This window comes from Sinohyriopsis cumingii, chromosome 5 (genome assembly GCF_028554795.1).
Source record: "Sinohyriopsis cumingii isolate HCF-2022 chromosome 5, ASM2855479v2, whole genome shotgun sequence".
NCBI classification, from domain to species: domain Eukaryota; kingdom Metazoa; phylum Mollusca; class Bivalvia; order Unionida; family Unionidae; genus Sinohyriopsis; species Sinohyriopsis cumingii.
In genome coordinates, this window is record NC_142965.1 from 9,392,137 (window position 1) to 9,414,716 (window position 22,580).

A 22,580-nucleotide genomic window follows, 5' to 3' on the forward strand; every position below is an offset into this window, starting at 1 on the left:
CTTCAGTTTTCGGATTTATTTTGGACATGTCATGAGTTTTATTAAGGAATTAAAATTATTAAGACTTTTGTCTGGAATTCTTGGAATATTTTTGGATTTATGTTCTTTTTCTAATTTTCAATTTGTGTTCAGAGAAATAAATTATTTGTTAAATTTTACAAAGCTTGTAGTCTTTCACTCTTTTCTGCTACTTATTTAACAGGTTAGAAAATTATAATTCGTTCAAAGCAGGAAATGACCCCATGCTGTGAGTAAAGGCATCAGTCGCCTAACTCTCACGCACCAGCGTTCAAAACCAGCACGGTCATACGCATATCTGCAACATAAGGATGGACGAAGGTAGAAGGCACGGACTCGGGGTGCACGAGCAGTTATTCTTTAGGCAAACGCAGTTTAATAATCAGCTAAATATACATACCCACTGATTCATATACAAGCACTTGCTGACACTGAATGCAAACGCTTATCCCTTGATGACTCTCTAACCTGTGTGATTGGATTAGTGTCATACGCTTTTATATAATCATATCCAAATAGATATTATTGGATACAAGGTATGCTCTTTCCTTTCTGTTTGGTATATATGCGTCATGCATTCATAATGATACTTCTTCTTCTTCTTTACAGGCAGAGGTGTCCGTACTAGATTATAATATCATACAGAAGAAAATAATTTTAAAAAAAGCAAGGATAATTTAAAAAATAAAAAAATATTTGTACATAAAGTACAAAATGCTAAATATGTTAAGAATTAAAAATATCACCCCAATCGATGGTGATGGGGGCGTTGAAGACGAAATATCACCCAGATCGATGGTGATGGGGAAGTTGGAGATGAAAGCTATCTTCGATCATCTTCGCATTCCGAACACAACATTTTCTGGGATAAATTTCATTCCGTTTTATCAAATAAAGGAATTTCGGAAAGCTTTAATAATATAATTTTATGAGAAGTTCTTTGGAACGTGAGAGAGTTTCCAATTGCTTGGTACGAAATTCTCTAGCCCTAAATTACTCATCTCGGAAATCTGATGCACGTTGCTTTCCGTATACATTTTCACAGTCTTTAAGGAAGATAATTGAGAAAATGTATAATGCTGGGTTGAAATATATGAATTAATGTTATAAGCTTTTCTTTGTCAGAGTGTATAAGAATGAGACACGGAACATTTCTAAGGATTGTGTTACACTTCCGTGGTAAAGCATCTTTAAAGAAATAAATAAGAATGCATATCAATAATTTGTCTCTCATTCCTTAAATGAGCATGACAAGCTTATTCACGTGAGCAGATTATTCTATGAGCCAATCTTTTATATATCATTTCAGGAAGATTATCTATGTTGTGATATTCCTCGCTGTATTGATGTGTCCCTTGAGAGGTATGGCGCGTGACGGCAAAATCTTTTCTTCCTCTATTTTGATTAACATTGGAAGTTTTCATGGATCTTCTCTAAAATCCATTGCATGGCCTATTCTATCCATTTTTGTATCCAAACTCAATTGTACCTTTCAGCAACTTTACGCATTAATTTGTATCAAGTCGTCAATACAAAGTGTATATGTATGTATGTATGGATGTATGGATGTGTGTGTGTGTGTATATATATGTGTGTGTGTGTGTGTGTGTGAATGTACGTATTTATGTATGTATTAAGGCACTTTATTCATGTAAATATCAACATGTTGATGATTCCCTCGACATAGTGTCAGGTACATTTACTGAGGGGCGCCCTGTGGGAACGACAATTTACAGACTATATTGATGCACTGTTAAAATTCCAAACATTCTTTAGAAGGTCAGTATTTTATCTTAAAACACGAAACCTTTACGGGAAAATCCAGACAAATGTATAATTCGCACTCATAAATCGAGTTAATTTAATTTATTACAACTTTACTGTGTTAGCACTGACTGTCCTCAAGTCTTATGTGGGGAGAGAGAGAGAGAGAGAGAGAGAGAGAGAGAGAGGTATCAGTGGAAATCTATGATACAGTTTTGTGTGACTCTGTGTGTGAGTATATGTGCGGGTATATACGTGTGTATGTGTGTGGGAGAACGCTCATTTATTAATATGTTCAAACAAAATCATTCAACTCAGGATTCGTATTCAGTGCAATCTTGAGGAAATAAATGAAACTGAAAACTATTTTGTGGATCGTGTTGAATTAAAGCAGATCACAAGGAACTCGTGCATAAGTATAACACACATGCATCCACATGATAAGTTTGATTTTAATAGGTGTAATGACAAACAAGTTACACCCGAGACAATATAGAGGGATGGATTAATAGAAACAAGCGAACGTTTTGTACAATTTTTATCTAATGTAGTTCAAAAAGAAAAACAGTTTATCATTTGCTGAGAAGATCGCATGACGTGACAAATGTCGCACATCACGATCTTCCCTTGCCCAACCTGTTCGCCGATTTCTTAAGTGCAATTGTACATCGTCTGATCTTTTGAGGGTGGTCACTCAAAATAATAAGCACACAACACGAATCAATAAATCGTTTCGTTTGGTAAATTTGCTTTAAAAATTCATAAATGGGTTCAATTATTTCTTAATGTCGTTTATACTTCGTCTGTCGCTACTTTTATTATAACATTGTTCGGAAACTGGATCGTTTTGTAAATGTGTACAACTTCCAACCTGAGAAATAAAGAGCAAAAGTTATAACCCCGGAGTTTCCCTTTAAAGGTCACCGTTCGTATTCCAACTGTTTTCTTTTTTACACAAGATTTGAATTACATGATTAAAGGTTGTTATACTCGCACAAAGGAATTATATAAAAAAATATCAAGTGTAAAGAAGAAATAATTGTTTAATTACGCGAAATAGTAGTATATAACGCTGTTACTTTCCCTTTGTTACGATTTCCCACCTATTGAGAACGCCAACCGGAAATGACGTATCCGGGCTTCTATTTGTTTGCTATATGTAATCATAAATGATGTTTGCAGGGAAAATTATATACACATCATTACCTTGCTTTAATATTACTTTTATAACCCATGCTAGCGAAAAGATTATCATTTGCACTCACAATGAATGTATTTTTAAATAATGATTTGTATTTGCGAGATACCGTCGTATAGTTAACCTGGACACAATACAATCTTGGTCATTTTGCACCTTATAACTTATCATGCGTGAATGGTAGGTACCTTCAAGTAATCGGGTATATTCCCGTCTCTTGCGATTTTGTTATCTGAACAAGCTATGCACACTACAGTAAGGATGCATACGCCAGCCGGCATCTTCTTCATATGCGTGGTTCGTGAATATACGTTTTTCTTTAATAAATTTCGCATGATGTAAACAGAAAGAATAAATGATAACAACGCAAGGTTAGTTTCTTTCATTCTATATATAAATATATATATATATATATATATATATATATATATATATATATATATATATATATATATATATATATATATATATATATATATATATATATATATATATATATATAGGAAGAAGCAGAAGATATTTATTTATCTGTGTTTTTAAGGTGACGCGGTTGGTGATGTAAAGAGCCTTCAGAAGGAATTCTGGGACTGGTGGATGTCGGAGAATCCAACATTCTCTACTTATATGGGGATCTACAAGTACAATGACAGAATGGATTCCTACAATGTTTCACACTTTGATATCAGACGGGTAAATTTCTATATTGAGTCCGTTTCCCGTTCCTTGATTGAGGCTAGAATTCTGTTTGAGAAAGTCCAAATCATTATGTGTGGACAACAATTAATAAGTTATCCATGAGCACATTCCTGTATGAAGATGTAGTTAAAATTAGTTAAAAGTATTGTTCTTTATTTCAACAGTTTAAAAACAAGTACTTTGTAGTGTTACTCTGTAGATGTGACAGCTTAACTCACGACTGCCATTGACTGACAGGTGTTAATATCTTACCACGACGTGCATGGGACTGTATGGCTGGATGTAGCAACTACAGAGATTCAGCGACAGTAAGCACGTGGTTACTATTTTTAGATGGGTAATCCCTGTTATTGGCTGCTATTTGCATATGGACACCAAATGGATACCCAAATGTGTTAGATCTCTACAAAAACAATGATAAGAAAGAAAATTTTAAAATCCACATGTTCGATTTTGCACTTATGCTTGAACTCGAGTAAGAATTAACATCTTTATATGATTTGAACGTTTCATATATACATCAGATATCATCAAGTTTGTGGGTAGTCACTGTGTAGCTAACATACATTATCAGATATTGGTATCAAGCGTAGCAACGGCCACCTACGTCAAAAATGATACTGTAAAATTACTAGCTGCATTGCTATTCTTTTTGTTTTTTATTTTTTTATTTAATGTTTTCTAATTTCATTTTTTGTGTTTTTGTAATCATATCATTATATGTTTTTTTATCTTATAGGTGTTGTCTAATGTTGTAAAGCGCTTAGAGCTTCTAAAGATTAGGCGCTATACAAAGTCCTCATTATTATTATTATTATTATTATTAAGTAAAGCAAGTTTAACAGAAAACCTAGTTTTTAGTGCATGCGGCTGATCGGATCAGAACGCGTTACAAATGTTATAAATGGCTGGAGATTCCTCATGTATATATACGGACAGTACGTATATCATCATTGCCACAGGCGACTACTCTCGATGCAGTTTGTCTTAGGAAAAATATTACACACAGTGTAGGAGGATCGAGTCCCAAGTGCATTACGGTAGTGTTTTCCCTCTACACCTCCGATACAAACACTAAGTTACTATATGACCGATAGTAGTGATAAGTACGTTGGGATTTGGGCTTTCCATTTTTTTTGGTAATTTACAAATGTATGGTCTAAAAAGCATGGCATCCATAGACCAACTTTACCAGTCGGATTCAGCTTCGTTAGTGCATGCCATGATTTAAGTATTCACAGTTTTCTAAACTTTATTTTTAATTGTATTTAATATAATAGTTGTGGAAATGTAATGGTTATAATTTATAGCAAGTATAATGGAAAACCAAAGAAAATTGAAGGTTTCTTCAGTTCAATCACTCTAACCATGTAATAAAACAAGGGAATCAGTTCAGACAACGTGACATAGGTTTATTATCAACCAAATGATTGATATTTTCTTGTACAGCCCTTTTTGGAAAGACATCATTAAATGGATGCCAATCTACTTTGGCGCTTGATCATGTGGAAATGGTAAATCGGTCGGTCTTGTATGTTAACTATTGGTGATACAAACTGGAATGTTACGCTTGGTTCAAATGAATAGCCAGTAATTGTTTCTCGGATTTCTTGAGACAGTTTAACCGTAACAGGTTACATAATAGAGCTTTGAATTCATTTAATTTTTAGGATCTTTTCTCAGGTTCATTTTTTTTTTATCTTTTGTTCTGTAAATTTACAATAAAGTACAGAATCCGAAAAATTAACAGCTCTTGTCATTTTGGTGGTTAGTATTTTTGTTGTAAATATAAAAGTAAAAGTCTTGATTAAAATGGGTGTAGGTACCTGTCGAATGCTGCCTTATTTTATCGCTTAAGGTTTTACTTTCTTATCCAGACCTAAGAGGCAATAATCCTCTATACCTGGGCATATATATGTCAGGTGAAATATTTATGATAGGCAATGATTTCTGCGAGTGCAATTTACAAAGTTGTATATGATTTGCGATTATAGATTAATTGAACGAACAGACAGCTTACTCGTTCCATTAGGCAGCCTATATTTTTAAATCTCTGCGCAAACCCAGTTTGTTTTATTATCTGAAATCTTGCTCAAGTGACCAGTCCAATGCCAGATCAAACTGTACCTGACGTAAGACAAGATTTCTTTCATTATTAACAACCAGTGGCATCACTAGGGCTGGTGTCACCCAGTGTGGTAACTCATGGTGTCACCCCCACGGACCTCCTTCCTGCACAAAATTCAAAAGTTGTATAGCCAGTCATGTGCGGTAACTCATGGTGTCACCCCCACGGACTTCCTTCCTGCACAAAAATTCAAAAATGTTATATACAGTCATGTTGGTGTCACCCCCTCTGATGGTGTCACCCGGTGCGGTCCGCACCCTCCCGCACCCCGTAGTGGCGCCATTGTTAACAACATTCATTATTTTCATAAGCTCGTCCTGAACATTGGAGAATTTATCATGACGTTCCATATCAGCTAGATACACAAGAAATACGAGAAGACATCTTGAGAAGTTATCGTTGTCTATTGAGTGGGAGTGTCGCCCCATATTAGCCGTTGCACTCTTATATACAATGGCCTATAAGATTTTCTCTCTGATCAACTGAACAGCAAAAACATTAATATAAACTTAAATTTCTCATACCATTAGAAATAAGACTGCCCATGTCTACTAAATGACGTCCTCGCTAAAATTCGTGTGTCTTAATTGATTGCCTCACATGCACACACATACACATACTTAACATACACATATTTTAGGAGGCTAAGACACTTCATCGTTTCACACACTGGCTCAAACAGTTGTCCTTTGGGACACGATGGCAAGATTTACAGCAATGTTTCAATCAAAGCGTCGTCGTTGTCAGCATTTTGTTGACATTTGGTCAAAGTTGTCATTTACAAGTACTTCATAAACCGCGTGATAGATTCTGATCATGATTGGCATACATTATTATGAAACAGACATTCCGTGACATGCGCGCTCTCCTCTTTTACGTTAGGTCAAGGTCTCAGTCATATATTTTGAGTTGAGGATTTGGTTAAAGATTTCTTACTGGTATAAATTTCCTAAACCCCTTGATCGATTATATTCCTGCTTTGGTTGAATCATCATGAAACTTTGACAATTCATTCTGTGAACTGTTTGCTTGTCCTTTGACAGTGGGGTCAAAGTCACCGCAGTATAAAAATTGTCTTAAGGGCTTAGTTTAAGTTGTTGTTGTTTTAATGTTTTTGCTGGCCTATTGTTCTTAAATCCCTTGATATGTTTTATAATTTGGATACGTGATTGATACGGTAAGACAATTCGTTCCACGACATGATCACTTAACATTTTGACCTTGGGATCAAGGTCACAAGTTTTTCAGGAATGCTTTGATCGTGGATTGCTCGGTATGATAATCGCGGTCCTTTTTTGTTCAAAAATGCGTAAAAGAAATAGGCTTTGTATTGTCTGAAGTTTCTTGTTTTAACTGCTTTAGTATATATATATATATATATATATATATATATATATATATATATATATATATATATATATATATATATATATATATATATTATGACCATCATGATAGTTGTGGAACACTAGGTTAACAATTTTGGCATGAAATTATTTGACTATTTTGATACGATACAATTACTTGATCATTTTAGATTCCATTTTATCGACATATCTCTATCCTTTTTAACCTGCGGATATAAAAAGCACTACTGTAATTTTATCATGGCAGAACAAAACCAGAGAATTTATTGTCAGGCTGAATAATATTAGCCGACCGGAACTGAACAGTGCGGACCAGGTCAACTATGACATCCTACGTGACACTTTCCAGACGTTTCTAGATGGGTCGGAGTGGGCAAGGTTAGTAAAAACTTCAGAAACCCAGATGTTCGGGTTTCGCGAGCCCCCCCCCCAAAAAAAAAGTTTCTCAAATGCCCCCAACTCCTCCCACTAGGAACTACCAGATTGTAAATAAAAGAAAATTTAAGCTATGGAACTGGAGAAACATAATGAAACCTCGTTTATAGTGAATCTTCCGTTTATCATACCAATTCACAATCTGAATTTCATTTCGAAATTGACCGCGAAACATTTTTAAATGGACATTTATAAAAAAAATAACGTGTCCAGAGGAGTGTACAATTTGCAAACTTTGGTTCTCGCGTAAACTTATGTAAATAAATCAATACTAAATATTTTGAAAGTATGGATTTAAATAAATGAAGATATGATTCATGGTTGATTTCGGTAATGAGTGACAACAGTTACACCATTTCGTCGGGATACATGAAAATTACAATGTTGTTTATCTGTGTTTTATGTTTATAAATTCATTTTCAGAGTGTCATTTTGCAAAATAGATACAATCTTTTAGAATCAGTTACAGCATGATTGCGCAAGATATATCAAATTATGTCAATTTTGAATGCTTCGATACCTGATTTACCGGTTCCAAAGCAAGTGATAATAAATTAGGCAAAAATATCCTTTTGCACGTTTACATGCAGGAAAGAATGGTAAAAAATTTTTAAAAAATATAAAAACGTAAATATTCACTAAAACATTTTGATGTGGGAAGAGTTTACTTTGATACCAATCAAGATTTGTATAAATTTTCAGTAACATGCAACCACAATTTTAGAAAGTCAGTAGAAAAGTTTGATAATATGGTTCTGTAAAGTCACGAAACATTCCCTCAGTATAATTTTTTTTTTCAAGCCGTTAAGTTTGGAAAATACCAGTGAGATCACTTAAATTACTTACAGCCTTTGCCATCCTGTGCAAATATTGTTTTCGATATCAAAATTATGACTATTTATGTTAGTGGTCATGTAACCAAATAGCTTGATCCATCGCTTTTGATCTTTATTTCTCAAATGAAGTCAAACATATTGACATTTGATGAATGTTCGCTTCTGTTTTCTCAACACCAAGCACTGTAATAGAAGACATTGACAACAGTCACGATGTGGTTGTATCCACTGTTGTATCGTTTTATGCATGCATGTCTACAATGTCTGCCTACCACTGGTCATCAGTGTGTATTACACAGACCTTTATGTATATAAACCGTTTTTTATTGCTTATTTCCATATAAAAGTAGATTATTCAGCTTACCTGTACTTTAATTATGTGTGCCTTATTTTCTTTTTGTCCAGTTTAACTATTTCCCATTGTTTATTGATATCTGCGAAAGCAACTGTACAGGCTCGTAGTAAAGATGTCTGAAATACTGTTTTTGGTTGTTCTGAAAATTCCATCTTTTCTAAGACTACACTATCTCCAACATTAGTCATTTAAACCGGTATAGCGACATCTAGAGGATACTTTACGCTTGACAAATTGTCTTTATGTATTATCATCAGTCCAACAGGACGACAGCAAGAAAAGGTTACGTCTTTGTGTTTTTTGTTTATTGACTTAGTGCAGATAAATCTCGTAAAAATTTGATATGTTCCAAGTTTATGAAAAATTTATAGGAGTACCAATATTTTTCTTATCAACGTTTAATGCGTCATCTAATTTTTCAACATACCACATTGTACTAACCATCTTGCCATCAATTGCGATAATGTTTATCTATATGATATGATCAATAAATGTAATCAATAAATTTGCACCTCGTCTGAAACATTGGAGCATATCTTGTTTGATGCTTTGTAATCGACAAATCAAAAGTCTGATTATCTTGAATCTTACCATGTAAAATTTGTAGATCTTTCATGTTAAATTCATAAGACATTTATATCACCTATGTGGAAACTGTTGAGTTCATTACCATCAAAACTGGTGCCATTATTTATGTTGTTTAAAATATTTCACGATATGTTTGTTTAACCATGCTTTGCATGCTGTGGGTAATTCAAGAAACTTCTACTTTTTGTGAAAAAGAACAAGCCGGACTGTCCCTCTATAAAATAAAATAAAATAAACACAAATGTCAGTGATTTGTGTGCATTACACTTTTTCAGCAGTTTGAATAGTGAGGTAATTCCTTACGCGAGTCGGTTATTTTGTTTTCACTCATTAACCCTAATTGTGAGAGCATCAATCATAACACAGTGTTAAGAAAACAACAACAGCAGAAAAAAATACAAAAATACTTTGGTATCGATGTGTTTTCTCAAATTTACACGTTGTGCAGAGGATACGTCTTGCTCTGTTAGACAATGCATGAATTTATTTAGTTCATCATTTACTCGAATACTCACAGGGCATACTTAATTGGATTTATTTAGTTCATCGTTTGCTTGAATACTCTCTGGGTATATTCAATTGAATTCAGCTGGAATTCGCATAGGAAAATTGTATTTATTGTTTGATTGACTGATTAAGTTTTAGATAGCTATGTTCTGTCGTACGAGGTGTCGATGAAACATCTATAGTACGACCTTTGACTGTGAATGAGGGTAGAGTTTTCCCCTATTGTCATGTTTTGCCTACTTAATTATTGTCATAATTATCAGTAGTCAACAAGATGTTTATTAAAATTTAAGTTTCAGGCCTAAAGTTGTTTACAATCTGATGAAATTTTCCATTAGAAATATTTAGTTTTCAGAAAATACTATTGCGTCATAGTTCTGGTGACGTTCTGTTTATAAAATAGACTATGTAAACAATTAGTCATTCCTGTTTTATGATTATTATGTGGCATCACTTATAATTTTATTATGATATAACCTGAGACGTTTATTTATATTATTCATTGGATTTACAAAGTGCTCATTGACATTTTGGACAAAAACAAAACTTTGGGATTATTGAAAACTTATTCAGAAACATTCTGGATTACATCATTGTGGTACATCAGATATTCAAAACTGTTGGTATATGAACACATTCTAGACTAACGGTATATCAGCACATTCAAAACTATTTATACATCAGGATATTCATGAATATTGGAATTCATCTGATTCATCTGAAACATTTGATACTTTTGATCTTGTAATGGAAAATTTAGGATTTAATTCACAATACTTTGTCTTTTTGATCTTTACTTTGTATTCTGGGCAAATTAATGCTTTGTTGATCTTACAAAACTTGTTGATTTCGCTTCTTTTCTGTTGCGTTGTTTAAGTCGTACCAGTAGATTTGACGCCAAAAGATATTTCTTTGGGGAATTCTCGTCATCTTTGGGACTAATAACCTCCATGTACTAATACAAGTTGCCGGAGATAACGGGAATATATTTTTAAACTGCAGACATTTTCTTTTTTTCCAGTAAGAAGTGACGTAACAGACTAACAAAACTTACTTTGGAAGACATCAGACTGTGATGGTATCACATTCATCTGTAAGGTCCTTTACTGGGTCCATGCAAAGGGCTTCGGATTATCCCCTTTATCTCTCGTTAGAATAGCCTGCAATTTATGGACCAATCCATTATTCCTTTTATAGATACGGAGCACTGAATCCCATGACTTTTTTGGATGGTATACAGCTATATTCCGGTCCGGCAATGGCATCACCACCAACTAGAGGGGACTTTGAGAACTATATAGTTCGCCTGCATCTTGTGCAAAGGCAGGTACGTCGAATAAAGATATTTGTTACATAAATTTATATAAATTAGTGTCATAACGTTACGTTAACGACATACGTATCCAAATCTTGGCATTCAGCAACGTAATAGAGAAAGTATTTTGAATATGTTAATTAATTTAGTAGTAGACTCACAAACTCTTGCTCGAATGACAGAAATTTTAAACAAATGAACACTTAAACATTATACATGCCACAAGAAGTTTCTTATATGTATTTACATCAAATATAAACTGCTGCGCAGTCTAAAATATGTCTGTGAAAGAGAGCGCATGGAATCATCCCAACGGACACTTAGGTCTCAGATTAGGACCCGATTTGTACCAGAAGCGCTAAAACCGCCTTGTACTGTTGGTTTTACCAAATATTCAGCAAATAAACATTTTGACACAGTCTCAATCTCATCGTCAAGAAAATATATAACTTCAAACAGTGGCATGGATGTACTACAAAACTACATTGTAGAAGGTGAACACCAGTAGTTATTCTTGAATTTGAAAAGCACGACACACAAACATGTATAGATCACATTAAGAGGTTATCAGCAATGCACCATATATATATATATATATATATATATATATATATATATATATATATATATATATATATATATATATATATATATATATACACACACACAGAGACAGAGAGAGAGAGAGAGTTCATCACTTAATATGCTGTGCAGCATCTGAAGTGTTGTGTTCTTTTTATCTCGTTTTCAGATAGATGAAATAATTGAAAGTTTTGAACTTGCAGTTCAACTCAATAGAACGCTTCATAACGTGTCAGTGGTAAGTCTCGTATAATAAAATTTTTGAAAATTATTGCACAATGTACAACATATTCTCACTCACTGATTAGATTTGTATATATATCATCCGTATCAATACTTGTGTGGAAGTATATAAGGCTTTGCAGCAATGATAACCAATCTAGACTTTCTACATTATGAGGTAATGGAGAGAAACGGAACCAAATTTGTCTTTTATTTGATGGAACGCGTAATGTTGCAGACGCATTTTTAATGTCCTCTGTTAATTTTGACTATCAACGATTTTAATGCAAGTATATGTAGGAATGCATTATCTCGGGTACAACTATCGCTTACTACATTCCGTGTCCGTTCTCAGGGGTCAAAATTAAAGATGAACTTTTCATTATTAATATAAAGAACTATTCTTCATGTACCACAATTAATACGAAGAACTAAAATTCATGTACCACATGCTCTACATCAGGAGAAAGTGCCCGGACAAATAGAGGGAAAAATATTTGATGACCCGATTCAGTCACCATATTACAGACCGTTCAACAATACCTTGGAAAACTCACTGATTCCAGAGACCGATAGGTAGAGTTCATACTAGTTTCATATATATATATATATATATATATATATATATATATATATATATATATATATATATATATATATATATATATATTTAAAGGAATATAATCACATTTGAGCAAATATTTCACTAAAGTTAATAATGTACTTTTATCTATATAATAATTAATTTAGGATCAGTTTCTCTAATACATGGTGTGTTATTGAAACTTTTATGCAATAATAAAAATATCAGAATTACTATTCGTATGTACTTGTTACAACAGTGCAACAGGACGAATCTTCTTACTGTGGTTAAATCATGTACTAAAAATCATCAAAATTACTTTCCATAGGACCTTTAATATGCCAGATTTATCGTCGACACTATATATTGAATGACTATGATATTTGTTATTTTGAATGCCATTGATGTTTGTGATATTGAATACCCATGATATTTGTGATACTAAATGCCCATGATATTTGTGATATTGAATACCCATGATATTTGTGATACTGAATGCCCATGATATTTGTGATATTGAATACCCATAATATTTGTGATACTGAATGCCCATGATATTTGTGATACTGAATGCCCATGATATTTGTGATATTGAAACCTATGTTTACAAAACAGCGATGAAACTAGTGAAAGTATTAAAGACGAAACAAAATTTGCCTGCTACCTTTGATATCAGTTTTTTTTTTCTCATTACGGTTTTTGCGAACGTGAAATTTGTGTCTAAATATGCAAATTAAACAAATGATAATATTATAATGTCTCCTATTTTCTTGCGAACATGTCAATATTTTCTCAGTATCCTAGTCTGAGACCAGGAAATGTTTTATCTGACAATTCTTAAACCTGTAGAAAAATAATCTTAGCTCTATTATTACTTAAATACAGTTTGATTTCGTTCTATGATTTTTTCATATTTTTGAAAGCGAAAGCGCTGCTTAAAATGTATTGTTTGATATACTATATAGGGTCAGCCTTCGAAACAGAGGAAGACAGGCGGTAGAGTCATATATCAGCGCTTTTAGACAAGTGAAGAACTATATGATCAACGTAAGAACTCACAGAATTACATCTATCTATTTTTTATTCTATATATCTAAATTTTCATCCCTCTAGTCAGATAAGTACACTAATATTGCATTGCTATGCTTATTTTAAACAGTTACCCTTTATTTGAATTTTTTTTCTTTTGAAACAAATTTGGCATTATTTCAAAGATCGAAATAAAATAAGACTGTGTAAAATTAGCATTGTAGTGGTTTTAGTTGATAATTGTCATTAATAGAAAAATCTTCGTGATGATGGTAGCGGCTTCAGGACAGACGACGTAGACGAATTGGTCATCATTACGTACCCATGTATGGTTTTTAAGACTTACCTATACTTAGTTTGAGATAGGACTATTTTGAGTGGCATTGCATTACTGTGTGTAGTATTCGTGCTGTCAAAAGGGATGGTGATTATCGAGTGAGTCTGGTATTTCATAACGTTTCAAGTCTCCACTAGTTTCTCTTAGGTTGTAGGGTTTTATCTAAGTGCTTCCAAAATGATCAGTGTGTCGGTTTTCGTTCTTGGGTTCGATCCTTATGTTCGACAAGAGAGTTCCCTTGTATTGCCAGGGAATCACATTCACAGAACAGAAAAATCGCCATGTACTCCATTAAATAGTATCCGTTCTCCTTTATTATGCAAATGAGGGTACTTAGAACCAGAAAGGACAAGAAGGGATTTCAAGACTTTCCTACATTAGTTAATGGCACATCTCCTCATACCAGAGCTATTTACTCGTGTACAGAAAAGATAAAAACACCATTTTTATTTGCCAAATACCCCAATATGTATTAGTGTAAATGATTTGGATCGTACGGACGATATATGAAGGACATGATCGGTGAAAGTAACATCTACACAATAAGCGTTCGGAACGTTAAGATTATGTAAAGCAATTTAATACTGCTATACAATAATGAGCCCTATGTTATTGGAATCTACACACAGTAAACAATGTCCTAATGAACTTACCAAAAGTATGGGGCCTTCCTTTCTCCTTCTTTGTTCTGATGCGTTTAATATAAAATCCTTGTATATAAGTTGCACTTATTGTTTTTCAATAATGTAAACTGGGTTATATCCTGTCTGCCATTACTATTCTTTATTATTATTGTTATTATTATTATTATTATTATTATTATTATTATTATTATTATAAATACAGTCCTACATGCAGCAGACACGGAAATCCTATGGCATAATGGCGTGGGATCCTACCCACAACTACTACCGGGCGTGTCTGCGATGGCACATTTCTTTTAACATGACTCCGGAGGAGGTGCATGCCGTTGGTTTAAAGGAGGTGGAAAGGATCTCTGGGGATATGAGCCAGGTATTCTTCTTATCTCCCTGTTTTCTCGGTTGATAAATAAAGATGCAGGTTATTGAAGTAATGACGTATGTGCATTTCGAGACAGTCTGAAGACTTCATTCCGATTTCATACATCATCCAAACTCGGTCTGAATTATTCATCTGGCCTTTCGAGTACAATGTCAGAAAAAGATAAAAGGTTATCTTGCTTGGATGAAACTAAACCGGGTGAAGCTTTCTTAAAACTCATTCACAATGGTCAGAATGAACCAGGATCCGTTCTACTCGAATAACTAGTTTTTCTATTCATATAGTGGAAATGTGTTCGTTGAGGGGTGAGGATACAACACTATAGTTTGGGTGGGAATGTGCTCTGCCGTGTTAGACACAGGGGTCTTTTAGAACTCAGCAGTCATAAAGGACAAGTTTTTCCCGTACTAACAAAGACCCACAATGGACAACGTGTGAAACTGCAATCTTTTGTGTCTTCTAAAATACCTTCCAGGGCACAGTAAACCTTTTCTGATCAATTGCCGGACAACAGTTTTATATGATGATACAAACTTCAGTCTTTTTTATACCGTGTCATTGTGTTGTTCAACCGATATCGTCCAAAATGACACTGTAAAACGAAATACAGTCCAGGATAAGAATTCACTTTTCACAATCACAACGACGTTGGTTAGAGGATATTACCGTTCAGCTAGATAATGGTGAATTCAATGTATTAATCCAGATATTTTACTTCATTCGCTCGACAATGGTAAATTCAATGCATTAAGCCAGATACATTTTACTTCATTCGCAGGATAAAAGAAAAAGAATAAGCAAGCGAATGCCGTAATCATCCTTTCTGTTTTCTTTTTGCAGATTGTGAAAAAGCTCGGATTCAGTGGTTCAGTGAAGGAATTTTTTGACAGTCTCCTTAACGATCATCGATTCTATTCAAACGATTCAGTAAGTATACACCAAAGAAGAAACAATAAGTAACAAAAAGCAAGAATAGCCTTCTTTATTCCACTAGTTTTTATTTATCCTGAAGCCAAGGTTTCGTTTACAGCATTAATGTCAAAAGCAGTATGAATATTTCTTTGATTTTGTTTTCTGGGCTAAGGTGGTTGTTTGAGTTAGTGTGAACACTGTTACCAAATAGAAATTAAAGACTTCACTCAGTCTTTGTTGGTCAGCTAGGATAATAATCAGGCCATTTGAACCAATGCCTTTGTTGGTTAGATTGCTTTGATGGTGGGCCCACCTGCACATCATTAAATGGTATGACCGAATTGAGGTTTCCTTATGTTCTTTTGGATGGTTGCGTAGTTTTCTGTATAGTTCCTAATTTGTCTTGTGAATCTATTTACAAATACGGCTTTTTTATTTTATGCCATGTTCAGTAAAAAGGCTAGTTGTAAACACGGATAATGGAATTTTATCGTGCCATGCTCATCTGTGATCTCAGAATGTAATGGTTCATGTCTGTAGTTTATGTTTTCTAGGTCCTCGAAAAGATGGGGAATGTGACAAGAGCAACCGCTTCAGAACATCAATAAACGCGCTCTTGTCAAAACATCGAACATATGTATAAAATTTAATTGTTACTATTTATATATAGTAAATGACACCTGAAACGTGTCATAATGCCATTATTTACGTCATGGGGTCCACAGTCAAATGTCAGCGCATTAGTACGTTTCCTTGCCTTATTTGCTAGAATAAGGCCTATACAATTTGGCGGAGCTTTATATGAAACAGATGGGGGTTGACACATGACTAATAACAATGACACACTCTTTATTACACTCACGTTGCAATAAGCGACACAAGATGCCAAATACTGGTATCTCACTTTACATTCGTGTGCATCAGCCATGGAGGATATCATGCTTTTCACAGTTAACCCCAAACGGCAGTAATATTACTTTCAATACTTCAACGGAATGCGAGCAAGTACAAACTTAAATCCATGGATGTTGATATAAATGGAAAGAAAGATGAAAATTACGATAAATAATTTGTAAACAATACGCATCTACTTTCTTACTATGTAGATATTACGAATAGTACACATATTGCGTATCTATCAAACGATGTATGTACAACTATAAACCTGAAATTCTCAACCGTTATCCTTAAGAGCTGGAAAAAAAGAGAATGGACAAATAAACGCAATCTTTTTAATAAATTACTAGAAATAATAAGCTCTTGTTTTAAATGCTTCATAAGCAAATGTAGCTAGAGAACATATTATTTTCAGTACGAATACACAGCGCATGCTAAAAGAAAACGATGTTCAGCTTCTATACCATGGGCCGTCTCAGAACATATATTGTCTTTCACTTTAATCTATTCTATTCGCCTTGTTTCAGTTCTCAGAGTATGGGTAGACACCCGGACAGCTGTCGAAGCTGATTGATGTTTATGGTTACACAGGTATTGTAATCAAGCTCTGAGGCCGAAGTCAGTTTGTATACGTTTATACAGAGATTTGGAAGAAACAGTTTGTATACGTTTATACAGAGATTTGGAAGGGACAGTTTATATATGTTTCTATTGTTTCTATGGAGATTTGGAAGGGATAGTTTGTATACGTTTAAACAGTGATTCGGAAGGGACAGTTTGTATACGTTTATACAGAGATTTGGAAGGGACAGTTTGTATACGTTTATACAGAGATTTGGAAGGGACAGTTTATATATGTTTTTACAGAGATTTGGAAGGGACAGATTATATATGATTTTTATAGAGATTTGGAAGGGACAGTTTGTATATGTTTCTACAGAGATTTGGAAGGGATAGTTTGTATACGTTTATACAGAGATTCGGAAGGGACAGTTTGTATACGTTTATACAGAGATTTGTAAGGGACAGTTTGTATACGATTATACAGAGATTTGGAAGGGACAGTCTGTATATATTTATCTAGATACTTGTTTAGTAATATATTATTCCAGTCTGATAAAAAAGCATCAGTATCTCTTTGCTAAAAATTGGATAGACTCGGAGCAATTTACAGAATCATGGAACATCCAGAATTAACCAATACCAACTCGGTTTGAAGTATCTTTTAGGAGTGTTTCCCTTGCCACGCTGTGTACGGTCAAACGCATCATCTCGAAGAAGTTCACGAATATGAGGACCAACAAAGACACCTTCATTTATCTTAGCTTAGCCTTGGAAATTTTCCATGGACGTCCTTGAAAGTTGGTTGTGTTTTGTCCATGGCCTTGACAAAGTTCTTCATCAGACCCAGCTTGATGTGCAAGGGTGGTAACAAAATCTTGCTTGATTCAACAAGTGGTGGATGCTGAACACTTTTCCTCCCAGGCTTCAATAACTGCCGGAGTGGCCAATATCGCTTGATGTAGTGGGAATATCTCGCACGACTATAAAATTCGCAGAGAAAACAGCAGTACTTTCTTTGTGTATCCAGTCTGCAGACCAAGCAAGAGAGCAAGAACATTCAAATCACCACAGAATTGCCACAGATGTTTGTCATAGTTTACGCACATCAAAAGTTGTTTAATGTTTTCATAGGTTTCATTCATATGGACTGCATGATCAACTGGAATCGACGGCAAAACATTGCCATTATGCAGCAAAACAGATGTAAAACTCGTCTTCGATGAATCAATGAACAGTCTTCACTCGTCTGGATCATGAACGATGTTGAGAGCTGCCATCACATCATCGATGTTGTTGCAGGCTACCAGATCACCTTCCATGAAGAAGAATGGGACAAGATCCTTTTGACAGTCACAGAACATGTAAACCCTAACATTACCTGTCAGGAGATTCCACTGCTGTAGTCTGGAGCCCAACAGCTCTGCTTTACTCTTGGATAGTTCAAAATCACTGACAAGGTCATTCAGTTCCACATGTCTTATGAATTGTGGTTCAGAGGAGGAGGATGGGAGAAAATATGGATCATGTTTGGTTGATAGTTCATTACTAGAATTTTCATCCGCTTCTTCTTCCTCGTCTGACTCATGTGAAAATGATTCTGGTGCATCAGGAACATGCAGTCCTTCTCCGTGGGGTACTGGGCGGATAGCTTATGGAATGTTTGGACAATCCACAGTCCACCTTTTCTTCTTTGACACACCTTTCCCAACTGGAGGCACCATGCAGAAGTAGCAATTGCTAATATAATATGATGGCTCTCTCCAAATTATTGGCACAGCAAAATACATAGATGTCCTGTTCCTGTTCAACCATTGCTGAAGATTTGTTGCATAAGTATTTCAGCATATGTATGGGGCCCACATCTTGTCCTGATCTCCAATTTTGCAGCCAAAATAAACGTGAAAGGCTTTCTTATCTGTAGTGGTTCTACTGCGCTTTTGCGATGCAAAAGTCATTTCAACACAAATATGGCAGAAGTTATCTGCATTGTTCAATCAAGTACGAGGCACTTCTGCTCAGTTTGGCTAAACAGAAATGTGCCCCTTTGCAAAATCAATCACTGATAAATAAAAGAGCACGACACTATGATTTCTAGAGCTGTTATAGGGCAATTTGTTCAGCAGAGTGATGTAAGCTTACTTACGATTGCACCATCAATGGCTTCGAGGAATAACATGGTGCAATTCATACCATGTATGACGCAATGCCAGTTGCAGATTGCATCACTCATTGTTTTGCTTGAAAAGCAAGTACTATTCAAGCCCACTCATATTCATAGATCCAATCAAATATGCGTTTTAGTCATTTCTGGTTTAAATTGATACCCATTCCCTTTATAACTCACTTGTCCTCCGCCATATACTGACCCAGTATCATATCTTTAAAACTAGAGCCAATCAATAATTTTAAGCATCATTTTCGCTTTCAATGACATATCCATTAAATCAATTGTTATGCCATAAATAATCTAGCTAATCAGTGATTTCTCGATGGCATTCAGGCAAAGGGCAAGTAATATAGGGGAAAAGTTTTTATCTTTTCTGATTCATGTAGTTCAAGTAAATAGCTACCATTTATTTCCATTACGGAAAATACAAGACTTCACACTCATATACAATTTCATTATTACTTTGAGGAATTTCCATTAGTAGCACTATCAATCAGTTTTCTCCATATTTTTTAAACTTACCCTGTCAAAGCCTGAGAAAAATTCTTACAAATGCAAATGAATGTTTTGTCTCTTCTATTTAGGGTTCTGTTATGGAATATAAGACAATAGAATATCAGTTGTGCAGTATCCTTTAGGAGGAACTGCCTCTGTCTCAGATGATTAATTGTTTTCGTTTGGAGAAAACCAACATTCTATTGTTTAGAACAGTAATAGGCCTGCTATAGGTAGGGCCAGAGTTATCTCCCTTGTTTTTACATACGGCTTTCATCAACCCTGCAGTACAGGTGTCTGGAACGATACTTGTATTTAAGATCATATTATAAGGTTTAAACGCTAGAAAGAAAGGTTTCTTTTGCAGATTTCAAATATTTATCCAAGATGGATTCATCACCAGGCGACGTATTAGATTTCAAATTTCGCTGCACTCAGAGCATTTCTTTTGAAGATATTTGTTCATTAAATCCTGTGTAATGTTGTATGTTTAATGGTTCCTCATTTTCACCCTTCTCGCCATTATTCTCCTGGGACGAGTGTATATTTCTACAATAATCATGAAAGGTGTTCAGTTTGATCGGTATGGCATATTTTGATAATATAGTCATATTGATTATTATTGATTAGCAATGTTCGAATTCGTTGATTTGAAGTTTTATAGTCTATTTTGAATATTCTTTCAATGAAAGAATTATCTGATTGTTTTCTTGTAATTTTTCTAGCAGAAGGAACGCGTTTGGGGAGTTTTAGTCGTGACTGATTTATGTCTATGACATATTGTCACACCCTTGTTTATTGTTAGAAAGGTTTTTATTTGCACCATCCAAAATAGTTCTTGTAATTGCATAAGAACTCTCATTTGCCTTCCGTTTATTCGTCTTATATAGTCGGTAAGTTAGCTCACAGAGTAACTTTTCATCACCATTTCTTCTAAATTCAGTCTTAATTAAACCTTTTTTCACAATGTTTCTAAAACACATAACCTGTACATTTGTCTTCTTGTTTCATATATATATGACACTTTTTACCAACAAATATATTTATATTTTGGATAATTAATTATTTTGTAAATTCAGGAATTAATTTTGGAACAGTACAGGAAGACGGTCTTTGAACGTATTAATCCCCACTTATCCAGCGTTTTCAAAGACATACCAAATGTTCCACTAAGGTAAGTATCTTATGTATGCTTTTTATTATATTAAAACAAGCTTGACCTACGTTTGGGAAGTGATTCAATATTGCTCCAAAATAGTTCCCTAGCTTTAATCTCAATCCTTTGTATCTCTTCCTAGCAGATATAAACTCCGTCGCATAACTTATGCAAAAGGTGAGATAATGTAAGTTTGTTTTCATGTGAAGTGTGATAATCACTGTATTGGATGGCTGTTATATACAAATTTATGGGAGGAGCTTTTTTTCCTAAACACATACTCTTAATATAGTACTGAACTCGTTCTTGAAAAAGTAAGACTCGAAAAGCAGTATTAAATAATGCTATATTACAATTTTCACCTGTATTAACGTCTAGAACGAATGATTAGGTGACAAATGTCCAATTTTGATGCCTTTCTTTCCTCATGAGATTAGCAATATTTCAAGGGTTTTCCTTTTCTTCCACATCTATTTCTATATATATATATATATATATATATATATATATATATATATATATATATATATATATATATATATATATATATATATAGAGAGAGAGAGAGAGAGAGAGAGAGAGAGAGAGAGAGAGAGAGAGAGAGAGAGGGAGGGAGGGAGAGACAGAGAGAGTCAAACCTCGTAATAGCGACCACCTATGGAAAGGGGCCAAACTGGGTAAATAGGTTATCTCTCTCATTGTATGTTCCCCTTTAATAGTTGGGTTTTGAACAAGTATCATACACTGAATAAATATATAATTACCAAGGGCATGAAGACATTTAGTTTAGTGAACTAATAGAAAAGACCATAAAACACATGTATTTTTGGTTCTTTTTCAAGGTTATGTTATATTCTGTTCACTTAAATCCATCCCACTAATTTAATAATGACTGACATTGACTTTGCTAAACTTAAAAAAAAATCTAAGTTGCTGATCCTTGAATTTCGCACCTTGGAAAACCTTAAGTTTTGACAGCTATCATATGGTGGTGAAACATTTGACTGACTCTTTGTTTGAACGGTAAGCATAATTAGGCTTACTAGCAGGTGTTTCAAAACAATATCTGAATTTACCAGATGCTCAGCTTACGAAGGTCAAAGGACACGGGTTATGTAACAGGCCTTTTGATCGCGAATAAAAAATAAGATTTATGTTGCTACTGATATGAGCATCTGACCGAATATCAAACACTAGACATGAAAAGGAGAGAGGGATTCCGATTATGGATGTGGAGTTGTCTCTTTAAATTTGGTCCTGGCCTTGGAGAATCTTACGGGAATGAGTCGTTTGAATTCGCCATTTTAAATCATATTTATAGAATCATTCGAAAAGCGCTACCCAGTAGAAATGATTATAATTTTTGTTTCATCACCTTGAATAAAGAAGAGTACATTTATTGATTC

At 34.3% G+C, this 22,580-nt stretch overlaps 1 protein-coding gene across 1 annotated transcript in view; it reads left to right on the top strand.

The window, feature by feature from the left end:
- Positions 1–22,580, top strand: part of LOC149798610 (uncharacterized) — a 141,670-nt gene that overhangs the window by 7,519 nt on the left and 111,571 nt on the right. The window contains exons 2-11 of the mRNA XM_089957272.1: positions 1,328–1,380; positions 3,522–3,670; positions 7,419–7,549; positions 11,090–11,219; positions 11,959–12,027; positions 12,475–12,587; positions 13,560–13,641; positions 14,807–14,974; positions 15,824–15,910; positions 21,098–21,192. Coding sequence (XP_089813398.1) covers positions 1,328–1,380; positions 3,522–3,670; positions 7,419–7,549; positions 11,090–11,219; positions 11,959–12,027; positions 12,475–12,587; positions 13,560–13,641; positions 14,807–14,974; positions 15,824–15,910; positions 21,098–21,192 — 1,077 coding nt within the window. The remainder of the gene's footprint in view (positions 1–1,327; positions 1,381–3,521; positions 3,671–7,418; positions 7,550–11,089; positions 11,220–11,958; positions 12,028–12,474; positions 12,588–13,559; positions 13,642–14,806; positions 14,975–15,823; positions 15,911–21,097; positions 21,193–22,580) is intronic.